This window comes from Scophthalmus maximus, chromosome 18 (assembly GCF_022379125.1).
Source record: "Scophthalmus maximus strain ysfricsl-2021 chromosome 18, ASM2237912v1, whole genome shotgun sequence".
Lineage (NCBI taxonomy): Eukaryota > Metazoa > Chordata > Actinopteri > Pleuronectiformes > Scophthalmidae > Scophthalmus > Scophthalmus maximus.
Window position 1 is genome coordinate 9,118,588 of NC_061532.1, and position 22,985 is coordinate 9,141,572.

Genomic DNA, 22,985 nt, shown 5'->3' on the forward strand with positions numbered 1-22,985 from the left:
CTCTATTTTCTTTATTTATAATTAAAAGTAGTTTGCTCTTTTACAGTTGTTTGCTCCAACAGAGTCGAGTTTCACACGACCCCATCTCCTTGTGTAAGACACTTAACCCTTAATTTCCCCTGACGGCAGTGTATGAATGATGTGTGATAGAAAAATGCGTTTGAATGTGACTTGAACTGTAAAACACTTTGTGTCAATAAGTCTAAAAAAGTGCTGTGTATGTATAATTACAGTCAAATTCACTAGACCAAAGTATCTACAACCAAGTACAGGTGTCATTGAAAAAATATTAATCTAATGACTTCCTCAAATTTTGCCTCACCGAGTTAGAACTTTAATTGGGCTTCATCACATTAGAGTATTAAAGTCGCACACAAAATTTGTACCTGCACATTAACTTTCATCCAACACAGACATTGCTCATAACACAAATAAAAAAGGAGGCAGTAAGTTGAGTAAATTTATTTTATTATGCTTTTTAACAGTTTCTGTTGACAGGAAAAGCAGTTAAGTACAGATTAAGCAACGCATCGCCATCTTAAAGACAGACAAGACGCCAGTGTTTCCACTTCATTAACCAGGGTGCGAAACCAACTTGTGGAGTTCAGGGACTTGGTCTCGCAGAGGATCCGTGTTCAAAAAGCACATATTTTATTGTCTGATGTACATCTGAAATATGACCTTGTGATCCACAAAGCACATGCTATGACATGTGGAGGATTTTCCAGCTGGTGTTTCGTGGAATGTGAGCAAGTCTCCTCACGTACATTAGATTCACAGTAATAAGCACAGAGATGCACAGGGGGAGGAATTAATGACCATTAACTGGATTTTTAAGTTAAATCAATTCTAAAGCTGATATTGAGTCAATACTGTGTCAATTCCCGAGACACTTGTGAATATTTCTTATCATACTGGAATCCAATTTGAGTTAGTTTAGCGTTTCATCTTCTGCTGGGGAAATATACATTCATAATGCATACATATACTGGCATAGTGCCACAGTAATACATCTGAAACTTTGTAAAGAGGAAGTGCATGTATTACATGTGTACAATTTAAATACATTGAAGAAGGAAAAAACAAAACAAAAACTTTGAATTATGAGTCGATTAATGTTTGTTATCACGAAATAAGCGAAAAGCTGCGTGTTCACTCTCTGGACTACAAAGGAGGGTTAGTAAATGATAACAGATTCATCAATGTTCAATTAATAACCCACTGGAATAATCCCAAATCAGTAGCCTGTGAAATGCTTAAGACTTAATACATATACATTACAAATAATAACACTGATACATGTGTTCATATGCATACAGAGTGTAGTCAGGATGTGCCCACACAGAACATTTAAACATTCAACACCCACAGAACAGATTCATATCAAAGTCACAGTATCGTCAGACATGTTCATGAGATTCATGACTATTTAAAAAGATCCTTCGAGGGACAAACCACTGGACATTGTTAGCTTCTCGTTCGGCTCGTTTCCCATTTGAGAAATTCATTTGCGAAAGTTCATCTCGAATTCCATCCATCCAATACGTACTGTACGTGATGGTGACGTCATAAACTGCATCCCACACACAAATACTAACATGAGCACATCACAATTAACGTGTTAAAAGATTAGTGATTGATTTAGACCATTTTCTTTTTGGGTTTACTCCAGGGTTGCACAACAAAGTCTGTCACCGTCAAAACCCCAACACACTATGGTGTTCCTTTTCTGTGTGTGTGTGTGTGTGTGTATGTGTGTGTGTGTGTGTGTGTGTGTGTGTGTGTGTGTGTGTGTGTGTGCGTGTGTGTGTGTGTGTGTGAATATGTGATGGATCTGTAGTTGTTTAAAATATCGCCATTACACAAAATCCAGAATACTCGGCCGTGCCAGGAGACCAAAAATAATGCAGGACCGACGTTTTTATTGTGCTTATTTCAGGTAATAATAACAATTATATAATAGGTCCTATTATAGATAAAGCTTCAATGGGGATAAAAAGATGTAATTGCATTTTTCTAACCTCCTCATGAATATCTTCCCCCAACTAAACTTTCCCTCTTCCTTCTTTTTGTCTTCACACTGTCATTGACATCTCACCCTCTTTCTTCCAGTAGTTAAGACCAACCTATATTTTTCTGTATTCCAGTGTTTCTTAGTTTAGACTTTGAATTTGTCTTTCTTTGCTATTCACCGCATCAGTTGTGCTAACATATCTAAAACTTGTCCTACCAAACAACTCCCATATCTCACCATGAAATAAAATAAAGAATAAAAAGAGAACACCGGTCTAAAGACTTGACTTTCATCAGAGGAGTCATCCAGATGCAGTTTTCCTCCCCTGGTAAAAGACATTAAAGCACTGAAGAAATGCTGCATTTAATTCCAACTGTTAATAGAAGTTATCACACTATTGACAAAGTCAAATCCTAAGATCTGTATAGAAAAGAAAGGTTTGCAGCCTGTATGCTAACAGTTGATGAGTATCCTTTAATGTGATTAAATTTGAATGTAACAGAATATTTTTGTTCTAGTATTTGTCTCTTGAAGGTAAGGAAGGACTGCAGACGTGGGGGTGAAATAGCAGGGTAGGTTTGGAGTTGGAAATGCAGTCTAAATTTCCACTGGTAGTTTTTTGCAATAATGCTACAGGAATCTTTTAATAGGAATAATCTTCTCTGGGAGTGGGGGTGTACTTACAGGTTTTGGAGCAGGGACTCTGGGTAATCTTACATCTACTCGGTTATTTTCCTCTTCGTTGGGGGCACCAGGTGTGCCGGCAGATCCGATGGCAGTTCATGTCCTTCCAGTTTCACTTTGATCAGGTGATTGGCCAACGCAAACTCCTCATCGTCAAGCATGCCATCCTTGTCGATATCCGCCAGTTTCCAGATCTTTCCCAGCACCGTATTGGGCAGTTTTGACTTCACCATTTCCCTCTTGGCGTTGGCCCCCGTCACTTTGCCGTTGACTGGAGATAATGTGTAGAAAATCTCATCGTACGCCGGTTTGTCTCGCGCCACGACCCACTCGGCATCGTCGATGCCCTCGCCGGCTCCCTCGCCGTACCCGTGGCCAAACGGGCCGTCCAAAGTTCCATCGAACGCGCCGCCCTTCACGACTGGGTTAGGCCGCTGCGTTTCTTCTTGACGGACCAGGACCATTAAGCCAGCGATGTCACTGGCCAGCATGTCGTCAACTGCCTCCAGGAGTTTGGGTTTCAGGGGCTGGAATTTGTTGAGATCCTGAGACTGAAGTAGGTCCTGGGAGACAGGAATAAAAACAAAAACACAACACAAGTTGAGGTTTTATCGACCTGAACCTGTATTTATAAATCAACATTCCTCTCCTCTTTACCTGCATCTTCTTCAAACTTGGGAAATCTCCGGGTGATATCTGATGCTCCCTCTCAATGCGTTTATAAATATCTCCCAGGCTGCCGATCAGTTCTTTCTTCTTGTTCTCTTTCCCGAACACAGAGGGCATCTCTTTCTTCAGTGAGCTGATGATGTAGGCATGAACCTGCACACGCAGAGGGAATTGGGATTTAGGATTATAACATAAAACAGTGGCCTGATTATGTGGAAAGGAAGTTGATCCGAATTGTAGGACACAATTGTAAAAAAAAAAACCACGGTCTGCCTTGAATTAGAAGCTGCTGGAATAAGGATGAGGGGAGTTTTACATCATCACAGGCTGGATGGCTGCCACACACTGGCTGCGCAATAAGCAGAATGAAGTTTGTTGCCATCAACATGGACGAAGGAGAGTTGTGTTATCAGGTGAGACAAAGACAGAGGACTCTTGTCAGTCAAAGCCCCTGGAAACTTATTTTTTACTCCATCAGCTCCTCACCATGAGTGATGCAGTCCCGCATTTGAAGTGGTTTAAGTGTTAACTTAAATATCTTTTACCAATGTCAAGAAAATCAATTCATTTAAGTTAAAGGTGGACTTATGAAGATAATCATGACATTACCCTCAAACAAAGCATGACTCAAATCTATTTAAACATGTCAATGTTATGTTGCTGGGCTGATATGCGTGCATGCATTTCCCTGAATCCACCTTGTGTCCTTGAAGCTCATCACACACACACACACACACACACACACACACACACACTCGCAGTGTTGTGCATGTGCACATCCTCTGTGTTTCCTCACATTACAACAGGCAGTGGGCCGTCGCCTCTCATACCTTACTTCCTGACCAGAGAGGAAACAGGAAATAATTCACTCAGGAGGAGAGGAACACCATTTGTCTGGTTCTATTGGTTCTCTGACAGCGACAGGCTTTTCTGTCAAGGTTAACAGCTGGACAGGATGGAGAGGGTGAACGAGTGATGTCCTGACAATTGAAATGTGTCACTGTCAAACAGAGTTGTCCCTAAAACTTCAGCTCAGTTCAGTGAGACAATAACTGACAATGAGTGTCAACAGTAAGTGAACTACTTCTTGGCCCATGTCCCTTCCTTCCACCTAGTGTCACACAAATCTGTAGCTGTAACTGTGCCACGGTCAGACTCTCCACCGGCGGGGCGGGTGTGTCGGTTACTTCCCCCTGTGCCTTACCTTGGCTAGTCTCGCCCTCTTGATCAGATCGTTGAGTTTTCTAAGCGCCGCATTTCTCGGTAAAGACTGGATGTCCTTGAACAAGTCCTGCTCCTCGGCCTCGAACAGCTTCCTGTTGTCAGGGATCAGCAGAGGGTGGGACCAAAACGAACCAATGTAGACACGGATCACCTGTCGGTGAAGGAGACATTACATGAATTAATTGAAACAAAGACTTTGAAATCCTCTCTCAGAAAATCCTATAGAGGATGCAGCTGTTCCCAATTTTAACAGTTCATGGTTACTATACCTCAGGGGTGTTGACTATTTTCCCTAGTGACCACATCAGGGCACCGTAGACTCTCATCAGCTGCTGGGTCTCTATCTGGTCAGCTTTGTTCAGCACAACCCTGAACAAAACAACAAAACATGCAAAATCCAAATCCTCACGTTGACATGACATGAATGCTCATTAAGGTTTGCGTGCGTGTGCTGAGTGAGGACGTGATCATGAATACTCTGTGTAGCTTTAAGTCAGGCAGTCCCAGATTACCTGATCTTGTCCTCGTGGTTCTTCAGGGCCTTTATCACCTCTGAGAACTCGTCAGAGATGTCCAGCTTGTGGGCGTCGAACAGCAAAATGATCCTGTCCACTCGCTCGGCAAACCACTCCAGGACAGCCGCAAAGTCATAGCCTGAGAGGAGGAGGGGGAGGTAAAGAGAGGAACACGAGCGTGGAGACAATTTGAGAAAAAGAGACGTTGCTCGCTGGGTCTTTTCTCTCTCTTGTTTCTTTGCTCCCATCCCATACCGGTGCCAACAGAGACACTTGAAATAGTTTTTATGCTGATGATGGATATTAGCCGTTATCCAAGAACTGATGTTGCAATATTCCCCCAAGCCATTATAATGGAAATAAGACGGACGCCCACATTGCTACATGTTGAGAGGAAAGAATGTCTGTTTACTGATGGAGACGTCGCAGCCAAAGTTCAGACTAAATGCTAAGAGGGGAAAACCGCAAACCCCATCAATCATAATAATCTATCTAGCATCATAAATAAACTACGCTACAAGAGCGATCGTAACATGAATTAATTTAAAAGCACGACTAAATGGATGAATGAGTTAAAGCCTCCAAAATCTAAAGCCTAAATTAAGGAATCAGAGAGTGAGTCTGTCAGCAGGAGTCCATCATTGACTCACGGCTCAAGGACTGTTACCTGGATAAATTCCACAGGATATGAGAGGAGAACAAAGAACAAGAAGGGGCAGAGCGAAGGATTAGTGGGCTCAGATTTCCAATCAACACTGAAGGACACGTACGAGAATGATGCAGAGTCAACGGTAAACCTGTTACGGTTGAGATTATTGGATACAGCATCTAGGAGGCATTTGCTGTCAGTTGGTAGTGGGTAGTAGATTCATGTTAACACAGTGAAAGTCAGACGGATTTTCTGAAGAGCTACTGTAATGTTTGTGGAACATTTTCTCCCTGAAAAGCTACAAACTAACTCCACAGGTTTTACACGTTATCACTTGTAATTCATCTGAATCTGACGTTTGCAGCTTTCCTCCTCACAGTGAGGCAGTTGCACTATACAGACATCGCAGTGATAAAATCCCCCCCCCCTTTTTTTTTTTTTACATACTCGCTGAATTGCTGCTACTGCTACTGTGGCTGCACATCTGCTCCTCCCGGTAGAGGAATGGTTTTCTCTCTCAGGGAGCATCATTTGTACAATGGCATGCCGTAGTTGTGAAACTCCCGGGATTCTTGTGTTACATGGTAACGCTGACATTGATCCTCACAAACTGCTCATCTCGCAGAACTGATTGATGTTGAGAATTCAAAGAATCCTCACTGGGATTGGGAAGCAAAAGTTTAGCAGTGGCAGCAAATGAGCATTAAAAAAAAAACGTGGAAATGGGTTTGAAGCTGTGTCTCTTTGTCCGGCGTGAGCACAGCGGCCAGGAGACAGAGGGCACACTGCTGCTCGAGCAAAGCTTTCGGAGAGCTAAGAGAGAATTTGAGTTTTAGTGGCTTGTTCTTCACACGGTGCACTCTTCACATGGCGTGAGGTCGAAACGTGACTAAGAACACAAGAACGAGTGGCAATTTTCACATTACTGTTTTTAAGGGCCTTATCATAGAGGTGCTAAAACGTGGTAGAGTAAAGGTGAGGGGAACACAAAAGCATCTATATTGTGAAAACCTACAGTACAGTCAGTCAATGTTACAAAGATATGTTAGTTTCCTATAACTCGTGTACAAAGCTGATATATTGTAGCCATTGACTGGCACTAAAGTAACGTTCATTCAGTATCAAAAGTGAAGAGGGCTTATTCTCTGGGGAGCATGAATTCGCTCCAAAAATGGATCTTTCAGTACAAGTTAAACTTTTCAGGGTCTGCAGAGGAACGCTGGGGGCTTGAGGGATTTTGGAGTTTAGGATTGTGGAACATGAGCATCACCCTACATTTGTCAGACTAAGTAATTGTTGAAATGTCTTGCTGTAATATTGTTTGACAGATCAACCGTTGTCACCATTATGATAACCTGTTGCTAAATGGATAGAATAAAAAAGTTAGAAAATTGTAAATTTTTTTTGTTTAGTGCCGGGAAAGAAAAGATAAGTAATAAAACAGTAACTCTGGCAACATTTTCCTCAACAGCACAACATGATAAATTGGAGCCAAAAAATTGCCGACCTATTTCTCCCCAAACCATGTGACAAGAGTCTGGTGAAGAACATGTAACAGACAGACTATAAATTCTTTATAGTCAAGATATTACAATATTCAGCCTTTTTTGCAGCTGGTTGGCGTCCAGATTTATTTTTCCAAAATACCTCCATAAGGACATCTACGTAGGCAGCTATAGCCTGACAACTCTTCATCTAGACACACAAACAAACACACACACAAATACAGGTATTGATAAAAACAGAGGACAAAGGTACAGAGAAAAGTGATAACAGCAAAGAATGAGAAGCAGCAAACAAATACCATTGGCACAAACGGAAACATATATGCACTGAACATGTGGATGGAAAAGAATGAAAAGAAAATGAACACACACAAATAAAAACGACACCATACACAGACTTTGTCCTCAGCGGTGCTGACTCAGGAGAGGTCAAGTGTAGCCTGCATTTTTTGTTATATCTAACAGCCAACGTTAGGGCCACAGCTCGGCGCGTGGCGTGTTTGGTTTGACAACACGTTTAACGGACACTTGGTGTGGAAAAATGACGAAAAATAAAACACAGCTGATGTGGGTTCCTTTCAATAAATCCACATCCAAATATATACAAAAGTCTGAAATTCTGTAAGGGCTGACAAAGGGTTCATTCTTATCTCTCCACAGAAAAGACAACGCTCTCCTGACAGAAAGAAAGTCGGGAGGAAAATCCACATCACCAAAGACCCAACCCTGTTATGATGTAATGTGCTGAACCCAATAACCACGGTTTGTTCCTTGTTTTTTTTATTTAGCTGCATGTGTGTTGCTTGCATATTTCATCAAGTCAACACCCTGGATTTCTTGATACTCTCTTTATAATGTGCATATCATGACATGATCTGCCCTGATTGCGATCAGGCCCCATGAGGCTCAAGCACTAACTGATTTATCCTTTTTTTTTATATTGATACAAGAAGTATTACAGGACATATAATGCTCAGCACTAGGAAAACAAAGTGAATGCTGCACGGGCACCCCAGCTAGCAAATCATTTTTCAAATCCCATCAGGGCCTTTTGGCATAAGAAGAGAACAAAAAAAGAGGGACTGCCCAGAGGAAGGGGTCGAGCGGGAGAGAGACTAAATTATGGCTGTCTTTAATTATCAGAGCTCTTTTGTCGATGTCAGCGGTTGGTATGGCGATGCCAGCTTTCAGCTTTGGGAATGCCGGCCATGCCAGACACACATCAACCTGTGAGAGAGCTGGGAACATTTCTCGTGAGCCTCTCACACCTAAACTTCTCTTCGCACCCTCGTCTCTCTCTCTCTCCCTCTCGCTGATGAGATCTGCTGGTTTAACGCAGCTCAATATGCCGATAAGTATAATGAAAAAATCATAAAGCTTTCAATTTTGGATTGAAAATTTTTTTACTTGCAAAATATATGATCAAGTGAGGTAACATTAATGGATAAGTGAATGAGATTAATGGGTTTTCGTGTGAATAGATCAAGAAATAAAATTTCACATGGCCCTTAGCTTGTAGCGTCTTCTACATGTTTATGAAGATATGTATAATATGATAATATGATTGTTGCCATTAAAAGCATCTGTACCTCCCTGGTTGGATGTTGGTGACCGAAATACAGATTTTTCTTCACGAGGCAAAGCTAAAACATACGTAACTTCTTCTAATTCAACTCTGAAATCTGCAGCTGTTGACATTATCTGTTGACTTCAATGTGTTAAAAGTACGAGAACACTGTGTTATTCAAGTTTTAAGTTCAGTCCAGAAGAGTGCAGGGTTATAACTGTTAAATCTGAACCACACGTGTGCGAGTGTGTGTGTGTGTGTGTGTGTGAGAGAGAGAGTGCATTCAAAGCTGATCTTTTTGTCGCTGCTTCCTGTTCTTTGAAATGAACGAGGCATAATCCTCCTGATAGCTACAAGCTAGAACAAACACACATACGCGTGCATCCAAAAGAAATGCTGACATTGTTGTTCAGAGATCAGGGGGACGAGGGGGCTGCAGCTGAATGGGTTTCAGTGAATGACCACTGACACAAACACACTAACATAAACAGTGGAAGATAAAAGTGTGACCCTCTCGAATGTGGTGTCTCACCTCGACTGATTCGCTGTTTCTCTCCAGACAGAATCCCTGGTGTGTCGATCACACTGATGCTCTCCAGCACCGGGTTAGGCAGCTGGGCACACACAAACCTACACACACGCACGCACACACACGAAGAGTGGAAACATTAAAGTCAGGACAGAAGTGTAAAAGCGTTTTAACAACAAACATCATGCAACATCATCTCCTTTTTCGTCTCCTCCATCTCTACTGCTCTAGCTCTCTTTCTTTGCCCAGCTGAAGAAATACCAACAGGTTAGCAGCTGTCCTCACTGTGAACCTCCCCCCCCCCAAAAAAAACAACCAAAAAACCCCACTGACGGTCAGCGCCGTCTCCTTTCGCCAGTGGTGGGCCCTCACAGAGAGGACACAAGAGTTTTTGGCAGTTTCCCTTTTCCCAGAAGGATGACTCGGCAAATGAGTGACTCTCTGTTTCTCACTCACACACACACACACACACACACACACACACACACACGCACACACAGAGGAAAGTCTGACCGACTGGTGAGCAGAGGGAAATTCAATCACACAGGAATGTAGAGCGATGGTGTGGATTGTCACTCTCACTTTCTCTTTCTTCTCCAGTATATATATCAGATGCTTTACCTTGGTATAACACACACCTCCAAAGACATCTGACAAAATCTGCCATCAGTGCATTTCATCTAGCATTTAAGAGTGCGTGCGTGTGCGTGCGTGCGTGTGTGTTTGTGTGTGTGCGTGCGTCCGTAAGCATCTACCTGTTGAGGAATGCGTTCCCAAACGCGTTCAGCTTTCTGAAGGGCTTCTTGGGGTCAACCACCAAGGCGTTTCCGGGAATGACGCCTTCCGTGTCACCGTGCATCACCGCGATGAAGGAATCCGTGGTGGGTTCGGGGCCGATACGCATTCCAGGAAAATCCTGCTCCAACAGGTAGCTGAGGGCGAGATAGCAAGGACATGGCGTTAAACTATAAACAAGACAGGGGACGAGATGTTTTTGAGTATCTTTACACGAGAAGTGACCTAATCTTCGTCGTTGTGTTGAGGACGATGTGTAGACATTACAGAAGATTAAAAGGACTTTATGAAATCATAGCATATGGGTTATACCATTTTTTTTATGTATGTGAGAGGGGAATCATATTATTGTAATATGTACCAAGCTGTCACAACAGAGAATAAGTTGTAATCATATAAACATTGAATCCCTGCATTCATCTGTAGGCAACAGGACAGATGTGTGCTACATCTGCAGCCGCTTACTTTGAAAGACCAACTGCATGCCTTTTCATAGTTATTATGTGGAAAGGAAATGGATCCGAATGGTAGGATGCAATTGGGGAAAAAAAGAATCACAGTCTGCCTTGAATTAGAAGCTTCTGGAATAAGGATGAGGGGAGTTTTACATCATCACAGGCTGGATGGCTGCCACGCACTGGCTGCACAATAAGCAGAATCAAATCTGTTGCCATCAACATGGACGAAGGAGAGTTGTGTTATCAGGTGAGACAAAGACAGAGGACTCTTGTCAGTCAAAGCCCCTGGAAACTTATTTTTTACTCCACCAGCTCCTCACCACGAGTGATGCAGTCCCGCATTTGCAAAGAGTGAATATATGAGAGAGAACCGATACAATCGATATTCTGAAGCAGGAACTCGAGGCTTGGAGGCATGGAGAGGAATGTGGTTCAGCTCTTCCTATTCCGACAAAACTGATGGTCAAGCGTGCTATACCTCGCCACAGGCTTGTTTGCTCACTGGTGATCGAAAACAGCTGACTGGGGTGAAAACATGCAGGGGGACAGGCAATCAGATGTAGATTTTTATGCATGTCTCATTGTGCCTGAGTGCATTCTTCTGGAGGCCCTAAGAGATGAAGACAACTCTGATTTGTTAACGTGTTTTACTGCAAAAAAGTTTTTTCCTCCCCCATACGACTGATGCAAACTTTTGACCTTATCTGCAACTATCGCCATGGCAATACAGCTGATTTACATCTCCTATATTTTGAGAGTGAAAGGTTGAATCTTCTGCTGTTAATTCAGTGACATCGCGAGTGTTACAAATGAAGATTAGTGCATTTCTGCAGAGTTTCACGACGCCGCGCACACAACCGCGTGAAACACAGGGCCACAAGAAAGAGATTTACAGCCGAGGAGGACCATAAATTTCGAGTGAGTGTTGGATGTTTATGCATTTTAACTGCTGCCAGATGTAAAGGTGGGTCTCCTATACGTCTTCTCCACAAACACACACACACACTCACACACACATTTTTAAACCTTGTGAGAGGAGGCAGCAGTGCCTGGTAGAGCCATCTCTCTGCACACGTGTGTGTGCAGTGTGAGTCCTCCTGTCTGCGGGGAGGTTGTGCATATGTTCGTCGATATCAGATGGTATGTAGGATAGAAGAGACGTACTGTGTACGTGTGGAATTCCCATCCGCCACACATTTCGTTATCGCATTTTGGGGCGGTTTGTTTATTCCCTGCCAGTTAAAAGACAAACCTGAAAATTCCCAGCCTCAAAGCTCCAGTTTATGAGCTTTATAGAGTTGAAGCGTCACACAAATCTACATATGAATAAAGATAACAGAAGACTACAAGGGAGGTCTAAATAAAACTAATGTGTACAGTTAAAAATCTATATTTTCTTTCCGAAAAATGACGACAGGCTCAGATTACCGCCCTCTGACTAACCGCCAAGAAGAATTACCCACCATCAGCATCTCTGGTCGCTCCATCCATTTTTTCCTCTTTCTTTTATGCCAAGATCAGACTACACCACTTTTCAAAGTCATCAAATTGCCGATTTGGCTCCGGAGCTTTTGTCGGCCAGTTCCACAATTTGTCAAGTGGAAAATCGGGCCAAAAAAGTGTGAAGTGTGAACAAGGCATTAGACAGATACTGATTTATATTTCAAGACTTTTGAAATTCACATCAATCTAATATAGTGTTAACAACACCATCATCATTTTGGAACTTCTGTCCAAACCCCACTTTGTTTTAATGGGGGAGAAATTAGCACAGCATATAACTGCATCGGACTCACTGACAAAGTACAACATACTGTAACACTCCCTTGTCGTTTAGGTGACACTAAGAAAACCAGGCAGACTGTTCATCCGCGTCCTAAAGACCTGCACTGCTCCCAGTTCCACAGCGAGGCCCTGTGATGTGAAGTGAAGGACTGTAGCTGCTCTGACCCAGGGTTACTCAGCAATTTGAACATTCCTCATCTGACTGCTACAATGTCGGTGGTGGCGCGGGGTCGGGCTGCTGAGTGTGCGGGTGTCGTCATTAGTGACAGAGTTGAAAAAAGAAAAAAAGAAAGGGAGAGAGAGAGAATCAGTGAAAATCAGAGACAGGAGAGGAGGAAGAGCACGGCTAGGATGTCTACACTGCCCCGTCTTATAGCAGGAAGTCACTAACAGCATCCTCTCTGTGGCTTTCAACTAATTACTTTCAAGGCTTTGCAAGCATATGTGTGTGTGTTTGTGCGTGTGTGTGTGTGTGTGTGTGTGTGTGTTGTATGTGTCTGAAAGGCAAGATGTCAGCAGCAGTCTTGCAGTTCAAAAGAGGCCTATCACATAGCTGCTAGTATCTCTCCATGTCACACACACATATGCCTCTTCAGGAGAAACTCCAGGTCAGCTCTCACAGACTTCTGAATATAAAACATTGAAACACAGCAATTATTTATAACAAATAAATTACTTATTTGAGGTGGTTTCACTTATCTGCATTTGTATTATGCTAAACATGTATCTGGCAACCTTTTTTGCAAAAAATAAAAAGATACAAGCTACGTTCGTATACTGAGGACCACAGGAGGAGAAGGCCTCCAAGACCTCCTGTCCTCTACGTCCACCTCAGTGTCACAGGGCTACTTTTCAAATGTCCATGAAAAATCGTTTTAAGAGAAGGGGATATATTTGTTGTTTTTTTTTTTTAAATGCACCGCTGGTCTACAGGATGTCAATCTATAAGTAGGATCATCCACATACAGACACGAATGCAAATGCACACACACACACACACACACACACACACACACACACACACACACACACACACACACACACACACACACACACACACACACACACACACACACACACACACACACACACACACACACACACACACACACACACACACACACACCTCGCCGGAGAAGGCTGCAGCAGTGCCAGGCAGCGCCGCCTCCACAACGCATCCAGTCGGAGCGTGTGTTATGTCGGCTGCCAAATAAAACTTCTTATGGATTCAATAAAGCTTGCAGAGGTGTGGCTCCGACCAACCAGTGGAGAGTTCTCATGTGTGTGATGGATGATCTTTTTTCTCCCTCCTTCTTTTGAAATTGTTTTATTTTATTTTGTTGAAAATTCTTTTCTATGGCACTTTTTGTTTGTTCAAATTAACTTTATTGGAGGACTACTGCACTCCTCCTCCTCCTCCTCTTCTTCTTCTTCAGGCTGTCAAACTGCTCCGCTGCTTGTGCTGAGAGAGGGAGAAGTCAGTTTGGGTGTGTCTGCCTCTCTCTATCTGTGTGTGTGTGTGTGTGTGTGTGTGTGTGTGTGTGTGTGTTTGTGTTTGTGTGTGTGTGTGTGTGTGTGTGACCTGTGTCCTGCTGTGTGTCCTCACCGTATGAAGCTTGTCTTGCCGGTGGAGTACTGTCCCACCAGTAAGACCATGGGCTTGTTGTCAAAGTCGGCATCCTCCAGGGCCGGCGAGTGGAACTCGTGGAACTTGTAGCTTTCCTCCAGGGGCAGTAATTTGGTCTTGTAGAGCTTCTTCAGCCCTTCGCTGACCGTCTGAAAGACTTCGGGGTCCTTCTTCCTCCTGTCGTCGGTTCCGAGCCAGCTGAACATGGCTGCTGCTGCCGGGTGCTTGTTTTTGGACTAAAAGCCTCCAATATGTGCGAGGAGTCGAAAGATGATGTTTGTTGACACGTTGTAGTCAACAAATGTACAATGACTTGGAGAGATTGGATGCTTTGTCTTATCTTTTTCACCAGATATGAGACAGAAAGCTCCAAAAATCCCTTTTAAAAGTCTGCTTTGGAAGAAAAAAAGAATATATGTATGGTTGTGGATTCAACAACAGTAGAAGTGAGTGTGTCTGGCCTGCTCCTGTAAAATGCTGTTGTTGATGGTGATATGAAGGATTGGCCTGATATTATATTCAGCCCAGTGATGCTATTTTAAGATTGTCTCTCTAATAGAAGCTATAATAATAAATAAAAAAAATCGGAATTTAAACCTGACCCATCAGCTGCTCTCTCATCATCATCATCAGCATCATCATCATCATCATCATCAGTCCATCGGTCCTCTCACGTCCAGGCCACTCACGCCCCTGGGCCGAAGCACCACCACATAGGGTGAGTTTGATTTTGTTTACCAACCGGTTTCAGCAAACAAACACCGCCCAGAATTGAAAAAAACAACAAAGATTCATATAAAACTAAATGGTTCTGCTCATGCAAAGCATCACGTTACCGCCGGTCAGTTTCGTCCAGGGGGCTCGAGGGAGGAATCCCAGGAACGATGCACCGAGCTGCTGTCACAGCGCCGAACCGCCGTTATTGTTCAGCTGCTCCCGCTCCTCTGCCAACAAAAACCTGCTCCTTTTCTTCCGCTGACGTTTTCAGGTCAATTCTTTTTTTCTCCAAATTTTATTCAACGGTGACCTGTTTTGCTGTGGCTACGGGGTTATTTTCTGTCACCGCACGGCGCTTCAGTGTAACAGCAGCTGATGTCCTGCAGCTCCGTTTAAATGCCGAGTCGAAGGAAACCCGAGCCCGGCGGAAGTGCCCAACGACTGGCAGTCCGGCCCACCGCGTCCCCGCCCCGCCCCCCGCCCCGCCCCGCTGGTGATGCAGGAGATGAAGCCGACCGGGACGACGCCATGATGGAGGAGGAGAGACCACAGGGAGGAGAGAGGAGTGCGCCCCCTGGAGGTTAGACGCGGGAAAGCGTCTCTTTCTTTTACAATTGCTTATAACATTTAAAAAATATATATTATAAAATAAATGGTCTTTTCTTTGCAGTGAGTTACTCCTCGAACACACTGTGGGTCAGATGTCAAAACAGCAAAGGAGGAAAAGCTTTGAAACACACGTTTTCAGTCACTTGAGTATTTACAGTAAGTTTTGTGCAGCCATATGACTATAATTATATTAATATTGATATTTTATAAATACTCATAACCAGGCTGTCAGAGATAGTGTCTTCTTTTAAGTCCCTTCTTTAAACTAATTTCTACTGCTCAGCCTTTCTTTATTTGATCTTATTATATTTATTTGAATTATTCAACTGTCCATTTCAATGATTTGTTATCTCAATTAGCACCTTGTAACTGTGCTTTAAAAAGTGCTATATATATATATGTGTGTGTATATATATACACACACACATATATATATATATATATATATATATATATATATATATATATATATATAGTATAGTGTATTACACTGAAAAAAGGAAATGTTTACCAACAATAAAAAATGACAATTGTGTTAACTTCTGGCAACTTTAATCTGAACAAATTAAACAAATTTTTTGTATTACCAATTGAAGCATTTTTTCTATTGAAATTTTACAGTCGGTAAATTTTCTTTTTTTCGTGTACGTTTCAGGGAAACTATTATTCAAAATAATCCACTACATGTGACTGCTAGTTACCAGTTTCTGTTAAGATTAAGATAGAAAATACTATGCATATACATTAACCTCCCAGAATATTATATAGACTTTTGGAAAACTAATATGACATATTTATTTGACACTCAGCCAAGCACAGTGGTGAGTGTATGTTGATTACTTAAGATACATACTGATCAAATTCATTATAACGATGATATACTTTGACTGTATACTGACATCTGTATTTGTTACTTGTCAGCAGATAATATCAGATGAGAGGTCTGAGAAATTTATAATGTGGAGTGTCCTCGCTTTCTGCCATTTCAGTAAATTCCATGATGACTGTTTGCAATTTCACCAGCAGATGTCTCTGTTTACTCACTTGCTGGCATGAGGAGTTGAATTTAAACATAGTTCAGAACAAAAGTCAGTCATGGCCCACTACACAGGCTACGTTTCCTTAAAGTTTATAGGTGTAGATTCATACTGGGAAATGCACAAGCTGGTAGGAGTACAAAACTCAAGTGAGAGAAGGAAACTGGTGAAATATCAAGTGTTCCTTACATTTAAAAAACCCAGCTTAACGGAGACAATGTAACAAGTGTACTTTATTATTATTCCTTCTGAATATGCAAAATACAAAATCATTACAAAAGTTTTACAATTTATTTCCCAGAGTAAAACCATTTTAAGAAATGGTACAGATACAACTCAATGGAGGGCCTCAAACTTAACCACCTCATTGCAGATGACGTGTTATTTCGGAATTCGCCCTCCCTGTCAACCTGCATACATGAAGGCTAACAGTGTACAGGAAGACGTTTTACAGTAATTTCCAATATGACACAGACAATGCTGATTAGAGTATCATTCTAATATGATGTACAGTATTAGTAAAGTTCACCACATTCTTCACATATCATTTTGAGTCTTTTAACTTCATGTAGGTAGAACTATAAACAACGTGTTTTGTGTAAAGACGAACGGCATTAACAAAAAGACTGTAACAATTTCCTTCATCGCTACACGAGGGAACATAATTCAGGTGGTATTCTTTTAAATAACAAAGGAACAAAAGTGACGTGAAAGTATTTTCTGTGCTTAAATCAATACATATTTTCAATTGTTATTTAAAGCCTATGTTGATGGAATGCAGACGTGACAGTGGCAAAAATTAAGTAGTTATTGAGACAGCGTATAATATCCTGGCAAGCCTCTGGACGTCTGAGCTCAAAACAAACAAGAAAGCTATGTTTCAAAAACAATGTGATTCAGTAACGCAATTAATATTTTTCTTCAGAAAATATGTTCGCATAGCCCAGAGAAGAAACAAGTGAATGGGTGAGGCTAATTCATTATTCATATAAAAACCTATATTGGATAAAAAAAGTAAAGTGCTATAGTTCTGTCTTCATTATATATCAACACATGAATCACTAGCTTCCTATTCCTCTGATCATCAGAAATTTCCTTCAAAAACATCAAATAAGGACAGTTTAAGTGCTTTTCCTGAAACTCAACCAGGACACACACACACACACACACACACACACACGACTACTACTGCTAACCAGTGTTATCATTATCAAGGCAACACAAACAGTATGTGTGGAGTTGTGATAAACTGTGCTCATGTAGAATAAAACATGTACAAGTAAAAGAAAAAAAAACAATGTTTAGTGTCTTTATAGGATTATTGTGATCGGAAATCACAGTCACAGCTCAAAAAGTTAGTTTTTGTGTTGTTGTTGCTGGAGAACTGTGACATCAGCGGTGACTAGGTGTAAATAAATCGTTAATCATAAAAAGACAGAGGACTACAACTACAACTAATTGATTAACAATCATACAAATAATAATACAAGTAAAAGTTTGCCCAAAAGCGAGGGGGATCACAGTGTGGTAACTTCATAAGTATTGATTAGTGTAATTTGATAATCAGTAAACAGATTTTGATATGTGAATTCAAAGTAAAACTAATTTTGCATAGTGATATTTTCATGATTTTTATTTCTATCATGATACTAAAGTCAAGTGGATTAGTGCAGGAAGAGAGCTTTTTTTTGCTATAATGGCGTCAAAATATTGATGAATATCATCTACGGATCCATTGAGATGACCACGTTCCATTTGGTCATAATATCATCCCCCTCCCACCCTGTTTGACCACCTTGCTCCACCTTTCTCAGCGCCACTGCCTCTGCCTCTTCCTCGGAAGCTTGTCTGACATACACATTTTCCAACTTCAACTTGCCCTCTGCAGCATGCACTTCCTCTCCCGCCATTCTGCCCTCAATCCCTTCCTCTCCCCGCATCAACCCACCACAGCCTCCCTCCTTGTTGAGCTCCATCGCCATCTCTGGAAACAGTTTCCTAGTTGCAGAGTCCCAATTAATACAAATAGTTCCCTCCTCCTCCTCTCCATCATCATCTTCTTCTTCTCCTTCCTCTATACTGTGTGCTGTAGCTGGACTCTGAACACCATAGTCATCTGTTAAGAAATCGGATTGGTTGGTGTGGGAGCTAGACATATCTGTGACGTTCTGGGAGGCGTAGGCAGAAAGAAGGGCTACAGTCTCACTCTCACCTCCATCTACCTTTCCATTTGTTCCTACTCTGACCCTTTCTTCCATCTCTTCCTCCATTCCTACCTTCTTCTTTGTTTGTAGATTTGAAGGAAGGTGGAAGAGGCCGGTGTGAGGCGTTTTGTTCACAAATAAACCTGGACACTCTCTGTCGTCGTCGCTTCCTCCCTGATCAGACGGCGACGATCCCTGAATTTGGCTCAGTGAAACGGATTCTGACTGTGGCCACGCCTGCGTCTGTACAAGTCTGCTCATCTGTGTCTGTGAGTGTATTGGCCTGTGCGTTTGCGTGCATGCGAGGGTTGACGTCTGTGAGAGGTAGGACTTGGTTTGAGGAGAGTAAACACCAGCAGAGGGACCATCCGCAACCATCCACACTTTCTTCTCATAACTCTCTCCTGCTATGCACTTCTGGTGTTCAACGATCCGATTATTCCCATCTTCTCCATCGCGCCTCCTCTCTCCGGCCTCCTCTCCTCCTCCGCCGCTGATTTCAGCAGCGACGCCGACAAATCCATAGTCAACCGACGAATCGTCGGGCTCCGGGGGTCTCTCGGCCCTCTGCGGGGAGTATCTCGGTGGAGGATCTGCTATGTTTTTCTTGTGGCACGCATGGTCTGATATGGCGCCGTCAGGTACTAATGGTGACACATCTTTCATTACACTGATGAGAATGATGTTGAGATTCTCAGGAGGGAAGTTTGGAAGGGGAGGATGAAACGAACTGGGGCTCTGAAGGATGAAGGAGAGAAGCAGAGGGTGTGGTTGTTCAAAGATTGACCTTTAGCTTTTATAACATTTTTTAAATCAACATTACTTGACATACAAGAGTGTATTTGCATTACCAGAGTATATGGCCTCTTCTGTCCTTTCCCCATTAGGTAGTTATGGAGAAAGTAGCCAACCACCATGAGCACACAGATGCACAAAGATGGGACAACAAAAACCCAAACCACCCACTGCAGTTGGACAGTCCCAGGGTCTGGAGGGAGAAGGGAAACAGACTCATACACAAACAATACAGCACATCTCAGGAGCAATCATCAATCTCTCTTGCTCCTGTGAATCCTGTTTAGTCACATTCCTTTCTGCCTGTCAAACAGAGAGCACAAGATTGCCTCTGTCTCTCACACAAGAAATGTGGTTGTACCTTGAGGCGTGGTGAAACATTGCCACGCCGAGGGCTGGCACTGGATGGGCATGGACACCAATCTTGTCTTGGCCGAGAAGCAGTATTCCGTTTCCGGCATCAGCTGATATTTGTACGGACTAGAGACCACTTGGAAATTATGCTACAAATATACACACATACACGTAACAGATTAGTCTGCAAAGAAACTCCAAGTTGCACACAATGATGCCATGAGAATATTAGTGCGAGTGAAATGTTTGTGGCGGCAGGAATCTCTATTGCCAGACTGTCCCGAGGAATATTATGTATAAATGGATTAACCGGCTAAATGACTTTGAAAATGGAATAATCTAGGCTTTATTAAACATTAGGTTTAGTTCGACACGCTACCAATCTCATCTGTGGCGACACTCGTGCAGTTGTCTCATGTATACATTAATATGTACATGTTTATTCAATTTCTATTTTATTGTATGTAATTATATATTATCATGTCTTTTTGTCTGAAATAAAAAAAAAATGTGCAAAAGGAGTGCTTGATTTAACACTTCTTCCATGCCAGGAGACAGGGAGAAGTTAGGATTTGAATGTATTTCTACTCACTGTCTGTCCCCGAGCGACATTGCGGATGGAGAGGTTGTAAGTCATCTGCGGGTATACTGTTGCCATGGAAACCTCCGCAGTGTGGTTGTTTGGGTCATATCTCATTGGTCCCTTCAGAGCGATGATGGCGTTGTTGCCCGCTACTTCCACAGAAACTAGCGGAGGACCCAAACTAGCTACGCGGACAGACAAAAATGTTCTGTTATGGTAGATTTCAAATATTTTAGCAAAATGTTTCAAATGTCACTTCAACTTACTGTCCGACTTTGGATCAAATCTCCTCTGAGGCAAGCCCCATTTGGAGGATGCTCTCCTCCCCGCAGCGCGGACTCTGGCGTGGTATCCATGATCCTGATCCCACGTCTCGTTGCTCAGGTCACACCAGCACCGCGTTATGTCCGTGCACTGCCTCACCGACCTCCAGTTTACCCGTCTTCCTTTACTTCCTTCCTCGCTGTCCCCGTAGCTGGGAAAGACAGCACAGGCCCACACAGAAAAGAGAATGACTGCACGAGCCGGAATAATCACAACCAGCTTGTTCAAATGTCCCCTGAAGCGAGGAACTTCAGGTTATATGAGCTGTTTGTTTAGTCAGGTTTCATTTTTTCTTCTGAATCTTTCCCCACCCCTCCCCGCCGTCTCCTATCTCGGTTTCTTTTTGTTCCTAAATTCCCGTGAGACTTGCAGAAGAAAACACTATTTTCTGCTTTATCCAGGCAAAGTCCCCGGTAGTTACAGTGTCACGAAACCAAAACTTACATGGCATACTGCACCGTAAAGCGCGTGTCCTCGGACGTGCCATTGCCCGGAGCCCATTGCAGTATGTTCCTGAGATTCACTGAGGAGAAGACGACACTGATGGGGCCCGGAGGAGAGGAGGACACTGAGGAGAGCCAGATGGGGAGATTGAGAAAGAGGGATAAGATGAACTCCTGTTTGTTGTTAGAATGACTCATCTTTAAACCTCCTCTTGTATGTACAGTACCACCAAAAACACACTTATTAAAACTCTAAAAAAAAAGTGGCCACTGCTGTAACCCGCCTTTGGCCCAACATGCAGAGTATAGAAGAATATGTCTGCCTGGTACTATTGGCTTGATATTAAACGTCCACATTGGACAGTTTAAAAGGATAACATTTAACCAAAGTATTTCAATTGAACCCTAAATTATCTATGGGATAGGAATATTAAACTGTTTTTTTTTGCAAGTGGTTTGTAAGTTACAGACCTGTAATAAATATATGAATGTGCACAATCCAATGACTAGTTGTGACAAGTTTTTTTGGCCTTTACATAGTCCATGCCCCGATAACTGCGTCCAAAGAAATGATTGCTAATTTGACACTTGATATCTATAGATAATATGTATTAATGAAATAAATGTATAAAAGCATCATAAAAAAACAGCTGCTCTGGCTCACAAGACACCATCAAAAATATTTTGTTTGTGTATAATCTTTTCGCAAAATGGTTCAGGTGAACGTTTCAGACACCAAACAGTTTGATGATGACCTACTTCATTTGAATAAACAACATCATACAACTGATTGGAGATAAGGAGAAAAGTAGATGACTGGGGATTTTAACCCAATGAATATTAAATCAGGATCTCCTCCCAACCTGTCTGATTCAGATTAGATTTAAAAAATCAAATTTGAATCTGACTCAAATCATGAGTTAATGAATCTGCAAAGCAGTTTCATGCTCACGCGAGGTGTGCTTAAGCTTTCCAATGATGAATCACTGTGCTGTAATACATTTGCTACTCGTCATAATGGGAATAAGCCCAACATATAGGTTACCAACATACTAACCTGACATGCGGACATGCCCCCATTAAGAAAACTAAAGAGAGTAGGCGACCAAAACCAACAGTGACACATACCTGCACAGTGCACAACCCACAGGCTAAGAAACATCAACACCGTCCACATCTCTGAATGGAGAGGTCATGTTTTCTCAGGAAACATTTTTTCCAGCACCAACAGCTCCTGTACGTACAGTTCCGACCGTCCTCCTCCACACGATCACAAGAAATGAGCTTTGAAAGAGGAAAAACAAAGAGGACAAAGAGGAAGTAAAGTAAGGTGATGATTAAGCCGAAGTGTTTCAGATTAGCAGCCAAGCGACAACACCTCGATGACTTACTTTCAAACTAAACAATCCCCCTGTGCGACAGGTTTCGGCGAGTGAGGGAGAAATGTGATCTCACCTGTTTGTGCCCGGTGCGCGCGTGTGTGTGTGTGTGTGTGTGCGCGCGTGAGAGAAAGAGAGAGAGAGAGAAGGAGAGGGGGCGGGGTCAGAGAGAAGGAGAGGGGGGCGGACCTGATGAATAACTCATAATTGAAACGTCTCCAAGACACAAACAACAGAGTAAATTGACACTAGTGAAAGAACCATATCCTTCTGGTTTCATGGTGTAAACACTCTCCATCTCAAATTCAACTAAAAAGTGATTGTTTTGAAAAGTAGTTTCAAAGTGTACCCTCCACCTTTAAAGTATTTATCAAGCCTTTTCTTTTTTCATAGTATCATAATGTAAAAACCCTCAATTTCACTTTTAAGTAACTCCGTGTACATCATATGTTCCCCCCTGTATTATTGGATTATAATTATTATTGGTTAATCATCATGTAAGTAATCACATCAATGTTT

General features: G+C 42.3%; 2 protein-coding genes across 3 annotated transcripts; both read right to left on the bottom strand.

Moving 5' to 3' along the window:
• Positions 1 to 451: 451 nt before the first annotated feature.
• On the bottom strand, positions 452 to 15,110 carry ehd3 (EH-domain containing 3). The gene is made up of 8 exons (XM_035617983.2): positions 14,001 to 15,110; positions 10,112 to 10,288; positions 9,360 to 9,457; positions 5,104 to 5,245; positions 4,861 to 4,960; positions 4,572 to 4,742; positions 3,356 to 3,520; positions 452 to 3,261 (listed from the first exon to the last, which is right to left on the bottom strand). The coding sequence occupies exons 1-8, from the start codon at positions 14,225 to 14,227 to the stop codon at positions 2,734 to 2,736; spliced, it is 1,608 nt and encodes a 535-aa protein (XP_035473876.1). The 5' UTR covers positions 14,228 to 15,110; the 3' UTR covers positions 452 to 2,733.
• A 1,489-nt stretch (positions 15,111 to 16,599) lies between these two features.
• il20ra (interleukin 20 receptor, alpha) lies at positions 16,600 to 22,568 on the bottom strand. 2 transcript variants are annotated; one of them, XM_035618301.2, is made up of 8 exons: positions 22,479 to 22,568; positions 22,216 to 22,371; positions 21,089 to 21,212; positions 20,587 to 20,795; positions 20,330 to 20,505; positions 19,745 to 19,886; positions 19,440 to 19,576; positions 16,600 to 19,326 (listed from the first exon to the last, which is right to left on the bottom strand). In XM_035618301.2, exons 2-8 carry the CDS (start codon positions 22,262 to 22,264, stop codon positions 18,109 to 18,111), a joined length of 2,055 nt encoding a protein of 684 aa, XP_035474194.2. In that variant the 5' UTR covers positions 22,265 to 22,371; positions 22,479 to 22,568; the 3' UTR covers positions 16,600 to 18,108. The 2 variants fall into 2 exon arrangements, with proteins under 2 accessions (XP_035474194.2, XP_035474195.2); XM_035618302.2 differs by having other exon boundaries at positions 22,543 to 22,560.
• Positions 22,569 to 22,985: the final 417 nt, after the last annotated feature.

What these genes read in the sequence shown, in the direction of transcription:
- ehd3 (XM_035617983.2), bottom strand. Translation starts at nt 14,227, where the DNA reads ATGTTCAGCTGGCTCGGAACCGACGACAGGAGGAAGAAGGACCCCGAA. An exon ending in AAATAGTCAACACCCCTGAG is followed by an intron (nt 4,743 to 4,860) that starts GTATAGTAACCA and finishes CTTCACCGACAG; the next exon opens with GTGATCCGTGTCTACATTGG. An exon ending in CAAGTTTGAAGAAGATGCAG is followed by an intron (nt 3,262 to 3,355) that starts GTAAAGAGGAGA and finishes CCTGTCTCCCAG; the next exon opens with GACCTACTTCAGTCTCAGGA.
- il20ra (XM_035618301.2), bottom strand. Translation starts at nt 22,264, where the DNA reads ATGTGGACGGTGTTGATGTTTCTTAGCCTGTGGGTTGTGCACTGTGCA. An exon ending in ATGTCGCTCGGGGACAGACA is followed by an intron (nt 19,887 to 20,329) that starts GTGAGTAGAAAT and finishes GTATATTTGTAG; the next exon opens with CATAATTTCCAAGTGGTCTC. An exon ending in AGAAGAGGCCATATACTCTG is followed by an intron (nt 19,327 to 19,439) that starts GTAATGCAAATA and finishes TTCATCCTTCAG; the next exon opens with AGCCCCAGTTCGTTTCATCC.